Raw genomic sequence first — 19,186 nt, 5'->3', positions numbered from 1 at the left:
GGGCCATAAAGGTGAATATCCGAAACGATTGTGGAAGATTAGCAGGGTGTTAGCGGGGTGTCATGGTCGTCTTCGTCGTCACGTCGCCGTCCGCCGGCGCTCATGTCCAGTTCCTCCCTGTACTCGCTGACTGAGGGAAGAGACGAGCGTGGCAGTAAGACTGAGTTTCGTTGCACTTATATCAACTCGTCACTGTCGTAGCTAACACTTTGCTCGATCGCTTCGATGATGGCGCCTTCTTCGAACACGGGACCTTGGCCATCACACTTGGCTTGCGGTCTCAGTCGTTCGCTAACCTGTGAAATATTCACGAGCCCGCGCTTGCATAGGTCATGGTTGATGATGAGTTCCCATGTTGCCCCTACGGCGAGGAGGCGCTCCCCTTTCTCGCTCATAACTATCCGGTGGCTCCGCGTCTTGTTGGCGTGACCTTGGAGAACGTTCGAGAAGAAGTTCTCCGGCTTATAGGACATGGGTCCGGTCGTGGTCGGTGGGGCGGCAATTGGTGACCCGGCGCCGGCGGCCGCCATCGACGTCGCCCGGAGTATCTCGTTCTCGGTGCTGATCTTCTGCAGGTCGCGCTTCAACTTCTCATTCTCCGATACGGCCTCCTGTTTCGCCTGTTCGAGCTGAAGCAGGCGGCTCTCAAGCTCCTTGACATGGCGCTCCTTGCGCTCACGGAATGCCCGTTGACTAGATACGAAGTCAGCACTCGGAAGGGAGGATGATGCAGTGGGAAGTCAGGACAATGCCGGTTCCACGGCGGCCCTTGGGCGAGCTTGGGATTGAGGAGCAAGAGGCGACGACATCTGCTACATACGCTGCACGATTCTGGGCCTTGCGCCTTGATTGCGCGGGGGTCAGGTCATCCTCCTCCGCCGAGTTAGAGCCTTGCCTGCGATTCAAAGCCTGGTCATCGGGCTCTGTCTTGTGGGCGGGCAGGAGGTCGGCGGTGGGGCCGTGAACAAGCCCATTGACGGGCGGCACGGGTCGCTGGCCCGGCGGCGTGGGCGGGCCCGGAAACGGCTGCGAGGCATTGAACTGGGCGTAATTGTCGTAGTTCTGGAACTGTTCGTGTGGGATGCCGTTGGGGAATTGGTCGTAGATTTCCTGAGTAATGATTGTGTAAGCCCCTTGTCCGGCAATCAGATGCGCGCTACTGCCAGTTGCGATGTGCGAAATGCGGAGTCGGCCAGGCTAACAGTCATAAGAAACGACCCAACCGACTGCCGGCAGAGTACAAAAGCCCGAGGGAGACTCCTCGCTGTCTTGTTTTTCCCCATCTCTTTGCAGGAAACGCGACCTACCGGGGGCGAGGTGGTGTTGAAGTCATCCGAGGCCACTGAATTCGAGTGCGCAGGAGTGAGCGGAGGAACAGCAGAGCCCATGAACTGGTAGGTCGAGGCGCCAGGGAAATATGATGTGTGTGTGTAGTCCATGGCGACACTTTCTGTTACTCTTCCCTAGTAGCGAACAGAGGCTGGGTCGGATTGATGATGGTGGAGAGACGAGCGTCAAGATGGATCTGCTTCTTGAAGCTCAACTAGTTATGCTAATTAGCAGGGGAGAGATGACCTTTAGCTTGCCGGCACTTCGGGCCCAGGTTGAGGACTGATGAAGGCGGGGAACTCCAGCCGACCGCAGCAGCCTCGTCAATGGACTTGATGAATCCCAGGGTGACGGAGTGGGCCCTGCCGCGCGCTGGTCGAATCTGTCAGCGATCTGGAAGGTTGGCCTGGCAAGAGTTTCAGTGGACGAGCCAAAGCTCTTGGCGCAAGCGAGACATTTGGTGTCTGTGAGGGCACTGAACTCCTGTGGGACTTCAGTTTTGGTGGCCTGGCCTTTGGCGGACATGGACCTGGATTTGGTGGGGACTTGGACTTTGGTGGGACCAGACTTCGATGGGCCAGACTTCGGTGGGCCAGACTTCGGTGGGCCAGACTGCGGTGGGCCAGACTTCGATGGGTGCAAGAAGCAAGGGGCCTGATTGGACGAAGCAGTGGACTAGGTGTGGGCCGGGCGAAGGAATCAGAATTTAGCATGCTGAAACCCAAGTCACGAACTTCCCAAAGCAGTTAAATCCAAAAACTTCACATCACGGTGCGCATCAAGATTGCTCCATCGCCATGCCACAACCAGCAGTGGTCGCAGATGGCATCGAGGCTTCGCCTCCTGAGCCTGCGGTAAGGACTACGTCCCACATGCCGCCGTGGGTTCATATGGTGGCTGGCGTGTGAGTTGTGAGCCCAAGCACGCCTATTCTGTCAGCCAAGGTACTGATCTGGTGCAGGACTGCAGGAATCGCGACATCAACTGTGACCGCGCCGCTGGACGTCCTTCGGACACAGCCTTCAGTCCGGCTTCTACCGCGTCCCATCCCGACCGACATTGGCAGCTGAATATACCGGCGCGACGCTACAACATCTAATAATCGCCCCATTTCGCCATACATCAGAAACTTTTGGCATCTTGGGATCAATAAGAGCCAAAGAGGGCTGGCGCGGGCTTTTCCGGGGTCTTGGCCCGAGTCTCGCTGCTGTCGTTCCCGCAACCGCCGTCAAGTTTTACGTCTACGGAAATTGTAAGCGTTTAGGGGCATCCATACTCGGCCGAGGGGAGGGCGACACATTCGTCCATGCTCAAGCTGCCATTCTTGCTGGTATCGCAACTGCAACTGCCACAAATCCTATTTGGTTGGTGAAGACACGACTTTAGCTGGATAAATCTCAAGTCGCTGGCGGTGCTACCCGACAATATCGAAGCAGTCTCGACTGCGTTCAACAAGTCCTCCGCCAGGAAGGCCTCCCCGGGCTGTATCGAGGTCTAACTGCCAGCTACTTGGGTACCGTAGAGACCGCTTTTCATCTGATGCTCTACGAGCGGTTCAAAGTTCTTTTTTACAAGTCGTTGCGGCCCGAGAATTGGGATAATCACATGCTCAGCGAGTTGGCGACATGGGCAAGCACCACCGGTGCAGCAGGGACGGCCAAACTTGCTGCGGTGCTGGTGACCTACCCACATGAGGTACATCTACTCTTTCCCTGCCGTTACAGGGCGCTGACATGGGATACAGGTTGTGAGAACTCGGCTCCGGCAACCCCGACGGTGGAAGGAAGGCCTCGATACACGGGCCTTTTACAGTGCTTCACTTCTGTATGGGTTCAAGAGGGCTGGCACGGACTCTATGGTGGCCTCACGCCGCACCTTGTACGGTCTATCCCATCCGCAGCCATCACCCTGGGGGTATACGAATTTATCTTGAGGCTAGTGGGAGGTTAGAAGCCGGCTCGAACAAAACAGGACTCCGGGAGCTGGGCTCAGAAATATAAAGGCCGTATCACAATGCTTGTAATCACTACCCTCAGAGTAAGACCACGAACAACCATACCATTACAACGAGTGTGTGTTGACAAAACGAGTGCTCCCTCAACAGGCGCGCAAAATAGATTCCTCTCCCAACGAGAAACCCAGAAAAATAAGTGACAGCTGCGCACAACGCGCCTCCAGACCGGCGGTTCCCAAAAGTCCTGCAGTAGTGTCTTTACTCTCTACTTGTCCGACGCTGATCCACTCCCGCCGCACGACGAGCAGGGCACTTCGCCACTTGAGCCGCAGCCATAGCAAGCGCCTGTCTCACTGGTGGACGAGTAACCAGACGCGCCATAGCTTCCGCATGTTGTCTTCCCACTACCACTGCACGACGAACACTTCGCCATGGTGGTTCAGAGTGTTCACCGGAGTCGAAGTTTTACTGTTATATACGGGTGTCAGTAGGGGTTGCTAGTAAATGAAGGGAAGGAGTATAGGATCCTGCACCTTGGGTGAAACGGCAAGATCAAAAGACTCTCTGCTGTCTCCGGTCGATTTGAAGGGATTCGGTGGTGTAGAACGGCAGCGAAGTTGACTTTTGACGAGGAGGACAGAACGCCTTACATATATATTCTAGCATGCAAATGGACTCTAGGCAGCAGCTTGTTAGGTACGGTCTTCTTTGCTGCCCTGCTGGCGTGCAAATGTAATTAACATTCACAAAAATAGCACCGATTGGCTAATGGAAAGTGAACATAGTGAGCCTTTCCGAGATCCTAGTTGCGCAGTTGGGAAAACCTCCTGCAGGCGGGAGTCTCCCACTAAGCTTAGCGAGGAACAAACGAGACAAGGCATACTGCGGGCGTTGTCAATGGCCAGACAAATGGCCGATTCGAGACCATCGGCAGGGATGCCTGGGTCGAGCGCGGTGACTACCCGGCCCGGTCGCATAGCATGATGAGGCGGGCGGGGTTTATTCTACTCGTTCTACTGTAAGGTCGCCGCGTGTTTCCGCTGAAAAGCCGCGATCAATATGCAGCCTGCGAACGCAGTTGTGGAAATCGGCGGCATCCGCGACTATAGGGGTCACCGAATGGGCCTGCACGGCGACGAAGCGAGCGCCGAGCAAGTCCGTCGGCCAATCCCTCATTGACCTCAGGTTAACACGGGTTGTATTTATATAGTACTGCAGTAGAATGACATGCATTTATCCAGTCCTTAGTCTAAGGAGTTAGTCTCCCCTACGAGCCCGTTTGGAAGCAGAAGCGACATGTCCTTCCAATGACAATACAAATCAAACCCAGAACTAACGTATCTTATAAGCGAGCGGGACATATAAGCGAGCGGGACACTAAGTTCTTGGCACGACAAGTCCTTCTTCATCCACCTCCAACAACGCGTTTTTCCTACAACTAAAGATGTCTTCCACTTCAAAGGAAGCTAGGGTAACCTTGGCCCTCAAAGCTCTTGAAAATGATACGAAACTAAGCCTCCGAGCCGCGGCCAAGCTTTATAACGTGCCAGTTTCAACCCTCGGCTACCGACGTACCGGCCGGCCTATACGATGCGATCTTCCAGCCAACTCACGGAAGCTTACCGATCTAGAAGAGAAGGCTGTAGTCCAGTATATAACTGAGCTATCTGAGCGAGCTTTTCCACCAAGGCTATATGGTATGGAAGATATGGCCAACCAACTGCTATGCGTACGCAATGCGCCCCCTGTCGACAAGCTCTGGGCTCACAACTTCGTTAAACGCCAGCCCGCTCTCTGTACGCGTTGGTCACGTCGATACGACTACCAGAGGGCTAAGTACAAGGACCCAGAGGTTATTGGCGAGTGGTTCGCGCTCGTATAGAATGTCAAGGCCAAGTACGGCATTATGGATGACGATATCTATAACTTCGACGAGACTGGGTTCATAATGGGTATCATCTTCCCAGGCATGGTAGTTACGACCTCTGATGGCCGTAGCAAGGCAAAGCTGGCCCAGCCTGGTAACCGCGAGTGGGCTACAGTAATCCAGAGAGTCAATGCCCTCGGCTGGGCTATCCTACCCTTCATTATCTTGGCCGCGCAATACTACCTTGCCAACTGGTATCAAGAGTGCAACCTCCCGGCCGACTGGCGTATCGCGACCACCGAGAACAGCTGGACTACCAATGCCATAGGCCTCGATTGGATCAAGCACTTTAACTTCCATATAGCACCCTATACAAAGGGCAAATATCGGTTATTGATCATCGACGGCTACGAGAGCCACCACTCGACCGAATTCAAGCTCTACTGCCAGGAGCATCATATTATCACACTCTGTATGCCTCCGCATTCCTCCCACCTCCTCCAGCCACTCGATGTTGGCTGTTTTGGGCCGCTAAAGCAGGCGTACGGTCGCCAGGTCGAGGACTTGATACGCATGCATATCAACTATATAAGCAAGCTCGAGTTCCTCTATGCCTTCCGCGAGGCCTTCTTCGCCTCTATAATGGAGAAGAATATACAGGGTGGCTTTATAGGTGCTGGCCTTATGCCGTACGATCCAGAGAGGGTACTTTCTAAGCTGGATATCAAGCTTCGTATACCAACACCCCTAACCTCACGGCCTAACACTGTATAGTCTTGGGTCTTCCAGACACCATACAACTCCCGGGAAGCCAATGCGCAGTCCACACTCATCAAGACTCGTATTGCCAACCATCAAAATAGCTCCCCAACCTCGATGTTGGCTGCTGTGGACCAGTTGGCCAAGGGTATAATGGCTATAATGCACCAGATGACTCTTCTTCGCGCCGAGGTCTCTTCGCTCCGTAAGGCCAACGAGGCACTCAGCAAGCGCCGGAGAGCCAAAAGAATACGCGTGCAGCTTGGAGGATTGCTTGCGGTACAAGATGCAAAGGATCTACTGGACCAGAAGGCCGTGGTTGGGGAGATGGCGCAAGAAAAGGAGCCGGATAGTGGTGGTGCAGGGGGGGCTCGTACGAAGGTTCGGTGCTGTGGTGTGTGCGGCAAGCCTGGCCATAATGCCCGTACGTGCCAGGAGGTTGTAGAAGGGTCTGATTCAGCTGTTTCTGATGTAATTGTAGTTGGTTAATGGTCTTATTGTATTGCAATTGAGGATGGTTGTTGTAGAGTGGTGGAGAGTGTCCCGCTCGCTTATATGTCCCGCTCGCTTATAAGATACGTTATGCCAACATAGCAAATCTTATATTTTCATATCTTCTCCGAATACCCTATCTACCTATACTTCTAGGTCAGTAACAATTAAATCGCCAGTTAATATCTATTATAACATCCCTTATACTTAATATAATCTTACTTTACTAGCCTATTAGGAAAGGAACCTAAAAGAACCCAAGCTAGTTAGCATACGTCGCGTAAAGCCAAAGGGTTACTTATATCCTATCTATGTAATAGGCTAATATTTCTTTAATTTAATTCAAGGGGCCAGGGTCGTCCGGTACGTCTACATTCTAAACCACTTCCTATAAGGCCGCCTCTACGTAAAGACTACTGTCTAAGCGTATGCTTTCGGATGCTATAGATAGGTACTCTATATACGGGAATCTACTCCTTAAATATGTAGATAGGCTCTCGTAGCCGGAGAGAAAAATCCTTAACCTAGAGCCCGGAGTAGCAAGGGTTACTATTAAGTCGAGAAGATATTGCCGCTTAGATGAGCTGTACTTGTCTGGTCCATTGATGATGACGTAGAATATACCTGATAGCTCGATCCTTTGCTTAAGAAGTTCCGTCTACATTCCTAGTTCAACGAACGGCTTGTGCTATAGTTCTTGCAACCTTCCTTCCATATCTCTAGACTATGTGACAATGTCCTAAAGTCTGCCTGATGACTGACCGTACAATTGTTTCTGCTTGAAGTAATTCCGCATTATCCTATTGCATAAAGAAGAATGTACTACGGTCATCAGGGCACTTGTTCGCGAAGATATAGCTAACAACGCTAGAGCTATATACGACGGATGTCAGCAACGTATAGTAGACAAGGAGAGGGTATCAACCTTAGCACTGTCTTTCCCGATCCAACTGCTCTGCATTAGCGGGGCCCCGAAAATAGCATTATTACACGATAGCATCACAGAACATACCTTTGCCGGAACACCAGAGAATAGGAGGTCCGTCTCCGTCATACTATCGGATGAACTCGGGCGTCTTGTATATCCCTATCGTCTTGGCGAGGTCGACAGCATGGCAGAGTTTCCTGCAGACTTGTGGACCTATGAGAGCTTCTTGTATATTCTATATCTGATAGAAAGACAGAAAGTGAATAAGGATACTATATATCTCTCTTCTAGTGGACCTTCTCAACGTGCGCAGCATTGGTGAGCTGTCGGAGCGACACTGTTCGAGAGGTGTTTACGCTAACAAGTGTATCAAGACAGATGTCAACTGGAGCAGGGAGGGATTCTTTCTTGGTAGTAATTGCGCTGGAGGGTTACAGTAATTCACTGTCAAGCTGTTGATGCTCGAGCGAGGGAGATGAAGGCAACGACAATGTATGCGCCCCTAAGCTATTAGGGGTTTGAATTCAAGGCCGCTTCAGTCCAGGTTTTAGAAGCAGTTCCTGTCAACTGGCACTAGCTTTTGAAGTTACATCCTTTCGCGAATTGCCCGTACTCACAATGTTTTTCAAGGCTTTACTTGATGCCCAACTGCCAACTCTGCCCCTCTAAAAGCCGATCAGAGTGCGGCTAGGCGGCGTCGCTAAGTTCTTACCCTCCTCGCAGAGCCCGTAGAGCCATTTCTCGCCGCAGGGTTGATCATGCTCATTTGGCGGGGAAACACATGTCTCGGGGCTTTCGCCACGTGCAATGGCGGCCTGGATAGCCTTGAGGTCGGCCACCACCTGGTCTGCTATTGTGTAGAGCTGGCGCCAGCATCGCGCCGTGACAGCAGCGCATACGTGCTCGTCGGCAGGGGGGAACTCGCCGGCGCGGAAACGCCGCTCGATCTCGGGCTCGGTTTCGTGGAACCACCGCACGATGTCGTCATCGGTCTCGGAGGAACGGACCAGGTCTGGGAAAACCTCTGCGCCGGTGATAAGGAATTGCAGAGCGCTGCCGAGTGCAAACAGATTGGTTCGCACGTTACAGCGGTCGGGAGGGTGCCGAGGCAGCCAGGCCTTAGCTGATTCGTACGAGCCTCCATCAAAGACAATAGCGCCAGTCGGAGAGAAGTGCTGACCTTGAAAGTCGGCGAGCTTAAGATCGAGGTTGGCATCAAGAAGGAAGTTGTCGTGACGTATATCGCAGTGCACGACGCGCCGTGAATGAATGTAGGCTATAGCCTCGGCAGCCTGCATACACCAGGCCAGCCGCCGGTGCAATGGCACGTCGGGGTGGACAGAGAGGTAATCGTGGACGTTTCCGTTTGGCATAAACTCGAGAAGCAAACCGTCCTTAGCAAGGCCTTTGGACTATACAATGCGGGGATACGGTCCTAGCACTTCAAGCATCTTAGCCTCGACCTGGACCCGCTTCATGTCTTCTTTTATACGTGGATATTTGAGCACTGTTGTATCGTCAATCTCGCCAATGTTGCAGGAACCGCCGCTGGGGTTTATGAGTCGTTTAACGCGCGGGGGAGTATACGACTTCAGCACGATATGTGTAATGTTGGTCATCGCGGCGGTCATAATGCTTGCCCAGGGGCGTGCTTAGCTAGCCGTCAAGGATATCGCATGCCAGGAGGAACAGCGGGGCGAAGAAAAAATGCAATAATCGTATATGCAGGTGTAATGAATGCTCAGCGACAGCTATGATTTTGATGCTATCGGCAGGCGGGCGGGAGCTATTGTAAAAATATACGGATGTCGCTACCAAAAGAATCTGCTCACCGCCTTTGATGGCCAGACTTCAATCCCTGTAAGCCACTGTATGGTAATTAATTACCCCATCATTCCCCTGAATCTACTACCCTATTCAATACTGGGCCCTGGGGCTACAACAACATCTTGACGACGGCTCCTTGACCTCTCCTCTGCGTATTCGTTACCGCTCTCTAAGCGAATGACCTCCTAGATATGATGTGAGATCCTCTCAATCTATTGTTGTATCCTCCACTGCTCAAGATCATCCCACGCCTGCTTCCAGACCATCTCTACCTAGCTCTTGCTCTTAGGAGCTCCCTTCTTCGTTATTACCCGCTTTAGATGCGGCCAACACGGCTCGATCATATTAAGATCAGGCGAGTTAGGGCACCAAATAAGCCTCGATACTTCAGCCGCTAAGAAGATTATAGCTTATATAGAGTAGGTATAAGCAGGTACGAGGTTTTCTTAAACAAGAGCATCTGGACCATACTATTTAGCGTATAGGATAAGCTTCTTTATAAGGATCTCCTTTTGGTACCGATACTAATCAACGCTGGAGCCTTCTCGTCGTATAAGCTTGCTATACTTCGCATCTCATCTCCATTAAGAGGCTCGGCCGCCTTAATTCTATAGCTTCAAGCGCCTTATACCGGTCTCCAGCTCCCACTGCTCGCGAAGAATAGGTTCTAGCTTCGTATTCAACTCCTCAAGGTCCTTCTCAGCTGCCTTCTTTTTTTGCGCAGTCTCTAGATGCCAGATATAATATAGCCCCTTTAAATCGTACGAGAAACAGCCCTAGAACTGGAACCCAGTAACGTGCATTATAAGCGAGCCGAACATATAAGCGAGTCGAACACTTCTTGGCACAACGCGTCTTCCCTCCACCTAAACATTAGTTTTTCTACAACCCAACATGTCTTCTACTTTAAAGGAAGCCAGGGTAATTTTAGCCCTCAAAGCTCTTCAAAATGACAAGGAACTAAGCATCTGAGCCGTAGCCAAGCTCTATAACGTGCCAGTTACGACCCTCTACGACCGGCGCGCTGGCCGACCTGCACGACGCGACACTACGCCCAACTCGCGCTGGCTCACCGATTCCGAAGAGAAGGCTCTTGTTCAATATATAATTGAGCTATCTGAGCGAGCTTTTCCGCCGAGACTACGTGGTGTGGAAGATATGGCTAACCAACTGCTATGCGTACGCGACGCGCCCCTGTCGGCAAGCTCTAGGCGCATAACTTTGTCAAACGCCAGCCAGAGCTCCAGACGCGTTATACGCGTAGATATGACTACCAGAGGGCCAAATACGAGGATCCGAAGGTTATTGGCGAATGGTTTGCCCTTATACGGAACGTTAAGGCCAAGTACGGCATTATAGACGATGATATCTATAACTTCGATGAGACTAGGTTTATAATGGGCATTATCTTCCTGGGTATAGTAATTACAACCTCGGATGGCCATGGCAAGGCGAAGCTGGCCCAGCCTGGCAACCGCGAATGGGCGACAGTGATCCAAAGCGTCAATGCCCTTGGCTGGGCTATCTCTCCGTTCATTATCTTAGCCGCGCAGTACCACCTCGCCAACTGGTATACTGAGTGCAACCTCCCAGCCGACTGGTGCATCTGTCATGAATTAACCTGCAGCGGCCGGTGGGGCCGACCTGCATGGTCTGCGGGCGACGCCTGCGTCCAATCATTCTGGCCTAGGGACGGACCAATCAGAAGAGGATCACACTTGGCATAAGGAAGGCTTGGTGATCCAGGTATAAGGCTCACAGAGGGATCACTGGTGATCCAAGGTGATCCAGTGTAAGGGATCACCGGAGGGAGGCCGTGATCCATAGGAAAGACCGTAGTATATAGGACAGTTAGACACTCGTTCTGGGGGACTCTGGGAGTTCTCCAGTGAGCAATACAAGCAGTAAGGTAGCCCTACATTACTATGCAGACATTGCGACTTGCATTGTTGTGAACCTTTTGGCTTTACCGAGACCTATAGTCCGACCAGCAGATACCTTCGACCGGCGAACCCTTTCAGAGGCAGGACTGCCTATGGTTTCGTCATACGTTGCTCACTCCCTTTGACTCTATCACGGTTCAGATCGAAGGTAACATCGACCATCATGGCGCCTTAGACACCTAGCACCCCAGGCTCCCAGGGCCAGACCGCAACCATACAGTAGATGCAGCAGGTCATCGAAGCCCTCAATATAAGGATTGCCTAGCTTAAGGCCTAGAAAGATAACACCTAGGTCCTCAAGGCTCTCAACGATAAGATCGCCTAGCTCGAGGCCAAGAACGGCAATATACAGCAACTCATCAACAAGGCCTATAATGGTAAGCCCAAGGATAAGGCTAAACTCAAAGCACCCCCCAAGTACAGAGGCGATAAAAAGGACTTATTAGATTCCTTATATCTATAAGGGCCTACCTTAAGTACTACCCGGACAAATTTACGGACGAATCCGCCAAAGTTATATTTATCTCTTTATAGCTCGAGGGGAAGGTACTTCGATGGTTTGAACCTACTCTAAAGGATTGGCTAACCAATAGTACAGACGCTCAGGACGATTTTACCATTGAAATTTTCAAATTATATGATAAATTTAAGTAGGAAATCTAAAAGGTGTTCGGAGACTATAATAAGAAGCTCTATATATAGGAGCAACTCGTACGTCTAAGGTAGATAAAGTCGGCGGCTATCTATACTATATAGTTTCACCAGGATTTACTTCAGTACGAGATTAATGACGAAGGTCTTATATAATTGTTCTACGATGGCTTAAAGGAAGAAGTCAAGGATAAACTATATTAAAAGGACCGACCCGATACGCTTGACGAATATATTACTATGGCTATCTATATTAACGATCGGATTTACACCAGGCGTTAGTAGTATAAGGGACGCAGAATATAGCCTATATTTGTCAAGGTAAACGATAAAAAGAAGCGATAGTACCCTAGCACGTTATATAATACCTATGCTAGTCCGATGGATATAGACGCCATCTAATATAAGGATAAGAGATGTAAGGACAAATCCCAGGTTATCTGTTTTAACTATGGTAAGAAAGGGCATTTTAAGCGGGAGTATTATAGCAAGAAGAATTAGAAGCAGGTGCCTGGCAAGGAAAACACTATAATCGATAAGTCAACCTATATGGTTAAAGTAGCTATAGCAAGCTATACCAAGGATAACTTCGACGATATAGTTGACCGAGGTATAGCCAAAGGAAGTATTAATAACTCCTCTCGGTCAGGAAGCAATAGCCCCTATATCACGTTCGAAGAGCCTATTATAGGCTATAATATCGCCACCGCCGTAGCATTATAACTTATAGAAGATTAGGGATTCCAGTTGACTTAGAACGAAGAAGGTTAATAGAGGATATAACAATCGGGCAACGAACCTATTGGCCCAAACCCTATCTTTCTCGCTTAGCGCCTCTAGGAAGTTAAGGAGGAGCAAGCCAAGCTTCGGACGGTTACCCGAAGACTCGCGGAAGAAAAGGCTTAAGCTATAAGCTAGCTGGAGTTTATCAAGGCCAAGTTGGTCAGGGTTTAGGAAGAGCACTACTCGAACTTATAGGACAGACTAGTATAGGACCTAGTCTAGGATAGGAGAAATAATAGAATCAAGAATCCCAAAGCTGAATACTAGAAGGCCTAGAACTAGCGAAGACTTAAGGGACAGGAACTATAAGATTGGGACACTTTTTAGAATAAGAAGCTATATAATAGCGTCGGGGATAGCAATACGGTGCGTATTTGGATTGGATTTAGCCTATGCTATAAACCCTATAAGAAAGACATACTTCGACTCTAACCCTAGTAATACAACTATATCTACATCCTATAGTTTTAGTACATCGTATACGAATGCCGATACCACTTCCGATCAAAATTTAACAACGACTTTTGGCCCAATAGGCCTACTAACTGAAACGGAGAACCTCGACCAGTTCCTATAGAAGGTCGAGAGGACCAATATATACGACAGAATCAGGGTGACACTATAAAGAACCCAGCCAGAAGACTGCCAGTAGTAGCCTAATAGCACTCGATAGTGTAAGAGCCAGGATTGCTTAATTCATATATAAGCGAAGCTCCAAGAGCACTATAAACATAAAATATATATATAAAAATAGATGACGCCTTATGAATGGCAATAGGAAGAAAAGAAAGCCAATAAGATTCGACAATTATTCAAAGAACTCCTAAGACTTGGACTATAGGACGGTGACCAAGAGGTATAGGAAGATAGGGACGCCTATCTAGATGCTTAGACGGAGTTAGGAAACGGCTTAGGGCCCTCCGAGGGGCCTAGAAACTACTAAATCTATCGCAACGACGATAGATCTACGGGTATAGGAAGAACCATGTAAGGAAAAGGATCTATAACCTCCTAGCAAGCAAAAAGAAAGTTGCTACGATTTAGAACGATAAACCCGATAATAGAATCTGGGTTACGGTATATTAGAAAGGATTCTAAACATTGGTATTGGTAGATAGAGGATCTTAGGTCGACCTTATCTCGCCAGCACTTGTCAATCGACTTAGGATCCTATAGAGAATCAAGAAGAAACAATATATCATTAAAGGACTATTCGACACCCAATGGGTCCGATAGGAAACAGAACCACTTACGATTATAGTAGAAGGGAAAACCACTAAAGTAGTATTTGACATTGTAGAAATAGGGCCTAGAAAGGACATGATCCTTAGACGCCTATAATATCGAGATTATAACCTAGATATCAGTTGGAAGAGAGGTGGCCACCTACGACCTCGGGAATAGAGGCTATATCCGACCAACGAGATAGGAAGCGTAGACGACGGATTATAGCAGGGAAGATCGCCCCGGAAGGCGGCCCCTATAGATCTACCGTAAGAGACGGACAGTGCTAAGTAGAGCACTACGGACTTAGGAAGAGGCGGTAGTCACTAGAAAGAACAGCGAGAATCGGCAAGACTAGACTAGAGACAACGCCACTTGTAATAATACCCTTATACGGCTTAAGGAGACACAGACGATATTGAAATCACTATTATCTTAATTAACAAGACCGGAGAATTCGAATTCTAGGGTTAGGTCACCTAAAGAGAAGTGGCCAGTATTATAGCCGGAGATAAGTTCTCGTATTACCGGAGTATAGAGAAGAACGCGGAAATGGGTAAGATCCTAGCAGAATATCGAGGACACCCGGCGTTCGAAGCGAAGCATCTTAAAGGGCTACTAGACTATGGACCTTGGGATCACGAAATCAAACTCAAGGAAGAAGCCCAGTTAAAATTCTTCAAGGTATACTATACCAATGAAAAGCAAGATACTAAGTTAAGGAGATATCTTAAGGAGAATCTCAAAATAGGATATATTAGACTATCGATATTACCGGCAGGCTACCTAGTCCTATTTGTTCCAAAAAAAGATAGAAAGCTCTAGATATATATAGACTACCGATAGCTGAACAAAGAGATGGTAAAGAATCGGTACCCCTTACTACTTATCTCGCAGCTTCGAGACCAATTGACAGGCGCCCGTTACTTTACTTGCCTCGACCTTCCAATAGCGTACGCCTATATTCGCATCAAGGAAGGGGATAAATAGAAGATAGCGTTTCATACTCCCTATAGCTATTACAAGTACCTTATAATACCCTTTAGATTAACGAACGTACCGGCAACCTTCTAGGTGGTCGTTGACTATACGATCCGCCTATTTCTTGACCGATTCGCAATCTATTACCTAGATAATATCCTTATCTTCTCTAAAATACTCGAGGAATATAAGAAGCACGTAAAGATAGTACTAGACGTATTTTATAAGTATAAACTATTAGTTAATAAGGATAAGAGCGAATTCTATATTACGAAAACAGTATTCCTTAGATATAAAATTTCGCCTAGTAGAATCAGGATAGAGCCAGCGAAGATTAAAGCGATCAAGAAATGGCCACGACTAATAATAATAATAGAGGTGTAAGGATTTATCGGATTCGCCAATTTCTATCGAATGTTCATCAGGAACTTCAGCGACCTTATATGACTATTATATAAACTTACGAAGAAAGACACCAAGTTCCAATAGGAAGCCGAGTACGAACAAGCGTTTTAGAAGATCCGTAATGTAATTATCGCCGACCTAGTGCTCTGGTTACCAGACCTATAGAAGCTATTCGAGGTTAAAACCGACGTATTAGACTATGCGATCAGAGGACAACTTGGTCAGCGTGATAAATATAGGAAGTTACACCCAGTTGCATTCTTTTCGAAGAAGCTCGGAGGATATATGGGAATCACCAAAACAATCGCCAAGGTTTGGCAATACTACGACTTCCCAGGACTCAGGACTAGAGTTAAGAACATTATGCAGGAATATGACCTTTGCAATCGAAGCAAGTCAGCACGATATAAACCATATGGGCTCTTAGAGCCACTGCCAATTGCAGAACGACCATAGAGTTCGGTGACGATGGACTTCATCACCAAACTACCGCTTTCAAAAGACTCGACTACCGGAACGAAGTATGATAGCATCCTTACTATAGTTGACCGACTTACTAAGTGGAGCTACTTCTTCCTATATAAAGAATTATGGTCAGCAGAGCAACTTACGGACACGATCTATCGGTATATCGTAGTAGTTCATAGATAGCTAGAAGAATAGATCACGGATCGAGACACCAAGTTTGCATTAAAGTTTTAGCAAGCGCTTATAAAGCAATTAGGTACGAAGAGCAAGCTTTCAATAGCATACCACCTATAGATAGATAGCCAGATAGAAAGGCTCAACCAGATTGTTAAATAATATCTTAGAACGTTCGTCAACTTCCAATAGGACGACTAGGTTGATCTATTACCAGCGGCATAGCTTATATATAATATAATACCAACGGAGATAATAAAGGTCACTCTATTCTTTACGAATTTCGGTTATAAAGCAGATTTACGCCAAGGACCGGATATCATAATATCTAGGGCAAAAGTCAAGGTAGAAAAAATATATATACTATATATAATACTAAAAGAAGAACTCGAGTTCGTTAGACTTAAGATGAAGGAGTACTATAACAAACATCGGCTCGAGGGACCTCGCCTTAAGAGAGGAGATATAGTCTATCTTATTTCCTGGAATTTGAAAACGAAACGGCCAAGCTAGAAGCTCGACTTTAGGAAGATTGGCCTATTCAAAATCGACGTAAGAATTTCGACATCCAACTATCAACTTTCGTTACTATCAATAATAAAGCTATATACCAACGTCTTCTATATCTCGCTCCTTGAACTAGTACCTAGGAACGTATGGGTTATAAAGGATGTCGAAGCTAAGGATAAAGAAGAAGAATAGGACGTTAAAGAAATCTTGGACTCGCGAATAACCAACGGAAGGCTAGAGTACCTGATCAAATAGCTCGACTTTGGACCAGAAGACAACTCATAGGAACCAGCGGAACACCTTAGCTATATAGAAAAACTGAAGGAATTCCATCGATGGAATCCAGATCGGCTAGGGAAGAAGAAAGCGCAAAAATCTTCTCCCTATAAATAGCTCGACCCGGCAGTCAAGCCACTCATATAGAGAAGGGGCGCAGATGGGATTCGAACCTACAACCTCCCAGAGCATTCGCCCGGGTATAATAACCAAGCTGCACCACTAAGCCATTTCATTTGTTAGGAAACAGGCAATAAGAATCAGATTAAGAACCCCAGGCAGGGAAGAGCGGCTGCAGGCAGCCACGCTATAACACGACACGCACGGCAGGCGCGACCAAGACCTAACTACCACCAACTACAAACCCCCACTGCCCTGAGGAACCAAGGAAGTCCCACTAGAAGGACCCGAATCGACCTCGGATGATAGTTCCGCCAGAGCGGCCAAGTCAACATCGGACAAATCAAGCCCTAAAGAACCCCAGTCGAAAGGAACGTCCGCCCTAAGCGCCTGAACATCGCTAACCATATAGGATTCGGACTCCTGAATCCGACGGTCCTCCGCCTCCATCTCCTCTAACGATTATATACCACGACGGAACAACTCGGAACCCTGCTCCTTCAGGAAACGCCTCTAATGCCGTAACCTAGCGAGACGACCAACAACGGTCTACAACTGAGTTTGAAAAACAAAGAGCGCCTTTTTAACGTCGGCCTCTTCCTACTCTAAATGCTTCTGCTCGGACATAATCTTCGTTACTAAGAAAAGTTAAACACTATACTATAAAAAGAGGAGGGAATATAGCCTACGAGATAATGTTATACTAGAACTATCGTAAGAACGACCGCAACGAATATATTCGCTATAATAAGAGGAGTTCTATGCGATACGGCAAGCAAGGTTACACTTAAAATACCAAGAACAAGGTATAATATCTACTCTAGAGGATTCAATAAAAGACGCGAGAGCTATACGCTCCTAGGCTTTCTTAGACTGACGCTTATAGACGCGGTCTATTATTATATCAGCACCTCTTTGGAAAGGGGAAAGAGAAGGCGCGTAGTATACTTACAATATAGGATGTTGGCGCTATTTAAAACAAACTTGGGCTTTTAGAACGAATAGCCCTAGAGAGGGGGCATCGTATCATAAATTAACCTGCAGCGGCCGGTAGGGCTGACCTACATGGTCTACGGGCGACGCCTACGTCCAATCATTCTGGCCCAGGGACGGACCAATCAGAAGAGGATCACACTTGGCATAAGGAAGGCTTGGTGATCCAGGTATAAGGCTCATAGAGGGATCACTGGTGATCCAAGGTGATCCAGTGTAAGGGATCACCGGAGGGAGGCCGTGATCCATAGGAAAGACCGTAGTATATAGGACAGTTAGACACTCGTTCTAGGGGACTCTAGGAGTTCTCCAGTAAGCAATACAAGCAGTAAGGTAGCCCTACATTACTATGTAGACATTACGACTTGCATTGTTGTGAACCTTTTGGCTTCACCGAGACCTACAGTCCGACCAGCAGATACCTTCGACCGGCGAACCCTTTCAGAGGCAGGACTGCCTGTAATTTCGTCACAGCATTGCAACTACCGAGAATGGCTGGACTACCAATGCAATAGGCCTTGATTAGATCAAGCACTTCGACTACTATACAGCGCCTCGGACAAAGGGCAAATACCGGTTGTTGATCCTCGATGGCCACGAAAGCCACCACTCAACCGAGTTCGAGCTCTACTGCCAGCAGAACAACATTACCATACTCTGTATGCCTCTATATTCCTCCCACCTCCTCCAGCCACTTGATATTGGCTGCTTTAGGCCGTTGAAGCAGGTATACGGTCGCCAGATCGAGGACTTAATACGCGCGCATATCAACCACGTCAGCAAGCTCGAGTTCCTTTATACCTTTCGCGCGGCCTTCTTTGCCTCTACCACCAAGAGGAATATCTAGGGCGGTTTTGCAGGGGCTGGCCTTATGCCGTACGATCCAAAGAGGGTGCTTTCGAAGCTAGATATCAAGCTTCGTACACCAACACCTCTAACCTCACGGCCAGGCACTATACAATCTTGGGTCTTCCAGATACTATACAACCCTCGAGAAGCCGAGTCATAGTCAACGCTTATCAAGACTTGCATTGCCAACCATTAAAATAGCTCCCCGACTTCAATATTGGCTGCTATAGACCAGCTTACCAAGGGTACGATGGCTATAATGCACCAGGTAGCCCTCCTTCAGGCAGAGGTGTCTTCGCTCTGCAAGGCTAACGAGGCGCTAAGCAAGCGCCGGAGAGCTAAAAAACACGTGTGCGGCTTGGAGGATCACTTACTGTGCAGGAGGCACAGGAGGTGGTAAGCCAGGGGGCTGTAGGTGGGGAGGCAATGCAAGAAATACAGCTGGATGGTAGTGGTGCTAGGGGGGGGTCGTACGAAGGTTCGGTGCTGTGATATATGCGGCAAGCCTAGCCATAATGCCTGCACTTGCCAGGAGGGTGCAGAAGGGTCTGATTCATCTGTTTCTGATGTAATTGTAGTTGGTTTTTAGTGTTGTTGCATTGCAATTGAGGGTAGTTGTTATAGAGTAGTGGAGAGTGTTCGGCTCGCTTATA

General features: G+C 48.4%; 3 protein-coding genes and 1 pseudogene across 4 annotated transcripts; 1 reads left to right on the top strand and 3 right to left on the bottom strand.

Moving 5' to 3' along the window:
• Positions 1 to 56: 56 nt before the first annotated feature.
• B0T15DRAFT_74802 (uncharacterized protein) lies at positions 57 to 1,871 on the bottom strand. The gene is made up of 3 exons (XM_062871275.1): positions 1,308 to 1,871; positions 821 to 1,110; positions 57 to 693 (listed from the first exon to the last, which is right to left on the bottom strand). The coding sequence occupies exons 1-3, from the start codon at positions 1,437 to 1,439 to the stop codon at positions 177 to 179; spliced, it is 939 nt and encodes a 312-aa protein (XP_062727199.1). The 5' UTR covers positions 1,440 to 1,871; the 3' UTR covers positions 57 to 176.
• Positions 1,872 to 2,126: 255 nt separating this feature from the next.
• Positions 2,127 to 3,279, top strand: B0T15DRAFT_482441 (mitochondrial carrier domain-containing protein; the record flags this gene model as incomplete). Its single annotated transcript, XM_062866102.1, has 5 exons — positions 2,127 to 2,233; positions 2,291 to 2,315; positions 2,356 to 2,693; positions 2,763 to 3,024; positions 3,169 to 3,279. 5 exons carry the CDS (start codon positions 2,127 to 2,129, stop codon positions 3,277 to 3,279), a joined length of 843 nt encoding a protein of 280 aa, XP_062727198.1.
• A 4,536-nt stretch (positions 3,280 to 7,815) lies between these two features.
• Positions 7,816 to 9,131, bottom strand: B0T15DRAFT_521399 (kinase-like domain-containing protein). Its single transcript, XM_062868556.1, has 2 exons — positions 8,748 to 9,131; positions 7,816 to 8,705 (listed from the first exon to the last, which is right to left on the bottom strand). The coding sequence occupies exons 1-2, from the start codon at positions 8,958 to 8,960 to the stop codon at positions 7,995 to 7,997; spliced, it is 924 nt and encodes a 307-aa protein (XP_062727197.1). The 5' UTR covers positions 8,961 to 9,131; the 3' UTR covers positions 7,816 to 7,994.
• A 7,592-nt stretch (positions 9,132 to 16,723) lies between these two features.
• On the bottom strand, positions 16,724 to 16,800 carry B0T15DRAFT_t16 (annotated as a pseudogene). The gene has a single exon. The product of its transcript is annotated as a tRNA-OTHER (tRNA).
• Positions 16,801 to 19,186: the final 2,386 nt, after the last annotated feature.

Source organism: Chaetomium strumarium (assembly GCF_033439665.1).
Source record: "Chaetomium strumarium strain CBS 333.67 chromosome Unknown B0T15scaffold_1, whole genome shotgun sequence".
Taxonomy (NCBI): Eukaryota; Fungi; Ascomycota; class Sordariomycetes; order Sordariales; family Chaetomiaceae; genus Chaetomium; species Chaetomium strumarium.
This window is presented reverse-complemented; position numbering and strand designations above follow the sequence as displayed.

Coding starts and splice junctions, on each gene's coding strand:
- B0T15DRAFT_74802 (XM_062871275.1), bottom strand. CDS start 1,439: ATGGACTACACACACACATCATATTTCCCTGGCGCCTCGACCTACCAG. Junction 1,111..1,307: donor TCAACACCACCTCGCCCCCG/GTAGGTCGCGTT, acceptor ATCATTACTCAG/GAAATCTACGACCAATTCCC. Junction 694..820: donor AAGGCCCAGAATCGTGCAGC/GTATGTAGCAGA, acceptor CTTCGTATCTAG/TCAACGGGCATTCCGTGAGC.
- B0T15DRAFT_521399 (XM_062868556.1), bottom strand. CDS start 8,960: ATGACCGCCGCGATGACCAACATTACACATATCGTGCTGAAGTCGTAT. Junction 8,706..8,747: donor TAGGACCGTATCCCCGCATT/GTATAGTCCAAA, acceptor TTGCTTCTCGAG/TTTATGCCAAACGGAAACGT.